At 34.3% G+C, this 4620-nt stretch overlaps 1 protein-coding gene across 1 annotated transcript in view; it reads right to left on the bottom strand.

Annotated features, from left to right (window-relative positions):
• The window catches only part of LOC102843880 (pancreatic alpha-amylase-like), a 12334-nt gene extending 9359 nt beyond the window's left edge, over nucleotides 1-2975 (bottom strand). Inside the window, exons 1-3 of the mRNA XM_006882461.1 lie at nucleotides 2787-2975; nucleotides 2292-2438; nucleotides 1216-1413 (exon numbers count right to left, since the gene is read on the bottom strand). Of these exons, the coding sequence (XP_006882523.1) occupies nucleotides 1216-1413; nucleotides 2292-2438; nucleotides 2787-2954 (513 nt within the window). The 5' untranslated portion in view covers nucleotides 2955-2975. The remainder of the gene's footprint in view (nucleotides 1-1215; nucleotides 1414-2291; nucleotides 2439-2786) is intronic.
• Nucleotides 2976-4620: the final 1645 nt, after the last annotated feature.

The raw sequence follows: 4620 nt of genomic DNA, 5'->3' as shown, positions 1-4620 counted from the left end.
TTGAGTCTATCCCACCTGAATTTCAGAACCATCTCAGGAACAGATTTGAGGCTTTGAACACTAATGAACGAAGGCCAGATGAGTTGTGGGAGGATATCAAAGGTATCATCCAGAAAGAGTGCAAACGGTCATTGCAAAGACAGAAGAGGAAGAAAAGACCAAAATGGATGTCAGAAGAGACAGATAAGCATTGGGGCAAAAAAAAAATCATCAACAAGCTACTATGCAGGTAACACAACACTGCCTGCTGTAAGTGAAACATATTTGAAGCTGTCAATATGAATTGTATCTCAACATAAATAAAACAAATGGACCAATAAGCAACATCGTGGTAAATGGAGAAAAGATTGAAATATTCGTGGTCTTTGTTTTATTGGACCTACAATCAGTCTCCATGGAAGCAACAGACAATAAATAGTATTTATATCGGGCAAATCTACTAAAAATGAACTCTTTAAAGTACTAAGGAGAAAATATGTCTCTTTGAGCTTTAAAGGGTGTACGACTCAAACCATGGCATTTTCAGTCCCTTATGCACAAGGAAAAGCTGGCCAATGACTAAGGAAACCATAAGAAGAAATGATGCCTTTAAATTATAGTGTTAATAAAACATAGTGAACATGCCATGGAGATGCAAGAAAAAACAAAACTGTCTTGGAGGAAATACAACCAGAGTGCCCCTGGGAAGGAGGATATAGTGAGGATTTACCTGTCATAATATGGGTATATTGTTAGGAGGGACTAGTTCCTAGAGAAGACCCTAATACTTGGAAAAATAAAGTTGCTGTTGTTATTAAGTGCCGTCGAGTCGTAGGCAACTCATAGTGACCCTGTCAAGGAAAGTCCTCAACATTTATGTGACTTTCATCCTCTCTCCAGGTTCATAGGGTTTCTGGAGGCAAGCTATTAACGGAAGTGGATGCCACTCCTGCTTCCAAGCTTTGGAAAAATAAAGGGTCAACCAAAAAAAAGAGCAATTTCAGTAAGATAAATTGAGACAGAGGCTGCAACAATGATTTTAAATATAGCAACAACTGCAAGAATGGTACAGGGCTGGACAGTGCTTTCCTCTGTTGAGTCACTCTAAGTCCAAACTAAAAGATTTAATGGTGCCTTGCAATAACAAGAGATAAATAAAGATACAGGTAAATTTTATTCACGTCAGTTTGTCTTATTTCTGGGTTTTATTATTTTTTTTTCTGTGTTAGAACTTACCTGATATATATCATTGTAGTCATTAATCTCTCCATTTTCACTTTTACATATACTATCATTAAAATCCCAACCCGAATATGGGACAGCTGGAAACTCCTCATTTCCAGTGTTATAGTAACTTCCACAAGTACTGCTTGTTCCTGAACCCATAGCATTTCCACACATGTGATTAATTACAGCATCCACATAAATACAGACCTGTAAAAAAAGAAGTTTCTATTTCAATTTTGCTTACAAAGGGGTGGAAAATCAATACTAGTGATTGAAGTTTAAGCATATAAGAAATTCCAAAATAATTCTATGGTATTTTGTAATTTATGTTCCATGAATATTAAAGATCAACTGTAAAGGGAAACAAAAATAGGAACTGCATATCTACATACTCTTTGGTAAATATTCACAAATCCCATAAATAGAAAGAACCAAAAGGTCCTATGTCTATGAAAACACACAAATCTTATCTTCTCTTGATTCTTTTGAAGAATCAGTTGGGATAGGAGACATCATTTTGCATTGACATTTGATTAAGTCACACTGAGAAAGAAACGGTAGACCTTTTCCTCTACTTAGCATCTGAAAGGTAAAGAGAAAATATTGCTCTTTCATTATACCCATCATCAAAGACATAGTAATTTGCCATCAAAAAATGTCCATGAGAGAAAAAAAATCAATAATGAATGATACAAGTAAAAAAAGAAAGAAAGCAAATTTTGAAACTGGAATATGAAATTTCTAACTAGAAAAATGTCTCAAAGAAATATTCAAAGAATTAAAAACCAGTATGGTAAAATACACTCAACTTTATACTATGGCTTATATTTTCTTCAATAGGTAATGGAATATATAAAAGTTTTACAATGTTGACCATGATGCAGTTCCTCTCTTGTGCTATTAACTGCCTCTGGGTCAGTTATGGGTTGATTTCAAATCAATAATAAAAACAACAACAACACAAATAAAGTAAAGTGAAATAAAAATGCAAAACTATGGGAAAAGTTCTATTTATGAAGAGAATCAAAGAAGAAAGAAAAATCCTTTTCCTACACATTCTTTTTAAAGGATATAAATTCACTTACACCAACATTGTTACATCTAGTCACCATGTCTCTGAAGTCATTCTCATTTCCAGATCTTGTACATAACTTGTAGCTAATTGGTTGATATCTTTCCCACCAAGGTCTTGAAGGGCTAGTAATCACAGCATTTTCATTTGGTGGAGAAATCTATAAATAAAGCAATTTTAGTAAGTACAAAACTATTGCTTACTTTTATTGATGGTTGTAATGAGGACTAATAAAAAATTTAAATTTTTTTTTATTTTTCTTATGCATCTACATTTTTTACACTTGATGCTATTATCAGCACGTATTATGAATGTTCTGCTGAAGGAAGATATCAAAAACAAACAAAACGTTTTAAACAATATTGACTATTTTCTTCCTCAGAAAACTACCCCACTTAGAGTATTATGTTTGAAGAAAAACCTTACTTTAAATGCATAGATATGGATTGGAATAAAATTTACTGCAAACATTGTAAACTTAGTCACTTATGCGATGCAAAGTACCCACCTGAACCCCGCCAAATCCATTGGGAGCTAAATATCTCTCACATTCAAGAGCAATATCATCCCAGCGCCACTCAAACAGATGGACTATAGCTGTTCGGCCATATTTGGTATGTGGGTTATACTGGGCCCAGCAGAGCCCAATGGCTGAAAGTAATAGAAGGAACTTCATTTTGCTTTGAAGTCAGCAGTGTTTTCTTCAGTAACTCTTTATATAGCCCTGTAATAAGTGTATTTTACAATGTAAATATTAACATGAATAAATATTAAAAGCACAAACTTTTCATAATCTAAAAAGAATTATCAGCAACAAGTTTAACAGGTGAAGAACATTCATAATATCTCCCAGGAAGTTTTTTGGGAACACTTGCCCACCTGGCTGCAAGGGCCATCTCAAGGGCCAAAGAGGAAAAGAGAGTTTAAGACAGAGAGTTACAAACAGGGGAAAGACTTTCTAAGCATCATCAAGTGGCACACTGAGCTATGAGAAAGAAAGCTGACTTGAAACCCTCCTTAACAGAAACTGCTTAAAGGGAGTACCTGGTCTTGCACCTCTAAGCCACTCCATAGATAAAGGAGGACAATAGATTTTGAGAAAGGGAGCTACATTAAAGTTTTATGCAGAGCTGTAGTGCAGAACAGAGAGAACCTAAAGTAATTTAAGAAAAAAAATTTTTTTTTCCAGAAAGGACTTGCAGTAGAGTGAGTGGATCATCTCATAGATTGAACACTTTAATCTGGCAAATAATCAATAAAATCATAAAGATATGAACTACTGTAACAACTTAGGTAGACACAATAGACACTTGTTAAGAAAAACTGTATGTAATATTAAGAAAGCAGCAGGCAACTTCAAACACTGTGAAAAAATTAATTAAACCTTCTTGAAAAAAAAAGCTGAGAATTTTGCAGACCAAATTAATATCTCAGCGTTGCGAAGGCAGAATATCTATGCTGATATGGCATCTGAACAGCTACCCCCAAAAAAGTACAAATGATTAAGGAAATAATGGAATCAAAAAATAAAGGGAATACTCTAGAGGTAGAAAACCAGAGGTATATATTGATGAGGTGTTATTTGAACAACTATGGAAGAAGGTTCAAATGACGGAAGAAACAATGGAAGCCATTAAGAAAGGAAATACTCCAGAGACATGGAGCCAAAAGTAGTATCAACTAGGAAAGCTCTGCCGACTAGAGAAGAAAATTAAAACTTTGGGGGAAAGAATTGAAACTATAGATAATGAGGAACAATAACTTACACAATTATCACAAGACAGAGAGAGTTGAGCCAACACAAAAAATCCAATTCAGAATATTAAGACTGAAATGGCAGAAGTGTCCAACATGTTGGGGGTGGGGAGAAGGTAGAACAGGAGCGCTGAAGACAAGATGAATTTCTTGAATTATGGACACATACTAGAACAAATCAAAGATGAGACAAAATGAACAAAACTATTAGAATCATTAGAAATTACACCAAAAGGAACAACAGACATAACTGGAATTCCAGAAGATAAGAGGGAAAGGAAAATCAATTAAAAACATTGTGAAAGAGGTACTAGAGGAAAATGTCCCAAGTGCTACAAAGAATAAGATAATCCTTATTCAACAACCTGAGCAAAAACCAAATATTAACCCCCAAAAAGGAAAACATCAATATATATCATAGTCAAATTCTACAAAATAAGATAGAGATAGAATACTAAAAGCATCACGAGAAGAACAAAGTGTCACCTACCAAAAAATAAAAAAGAAATTAGATTAAATTCTGATTTTCAGCAGAAACCATGAAAGCAAGGAGACAGTGGGATGGCATATATAGAAAATTCAAAGAA

This window comes from Elephantulus edwardii, unplaced genomic scaffold (assembly GCF_000299155.1).
Source record: "Elephantulus edwardii isolate Elephantulus edwardi_28Jun2011 unplaced genomic scaffold, EleEdw1.0 scaffold00020, whole genome shotgun sequence".
In the NCBI taxonomy this organism is placed as follows: Eukaryota; Metazoa; Chordata; class Mammalia; order Macroscelidea; family Macroscelididae; genus Elephantulus; species Elephantulus edwardii.
Note: the sequence above shows the minus strand (reverse complement) of the source record. Positions and strands in the feature narration are given on the sequence as shown.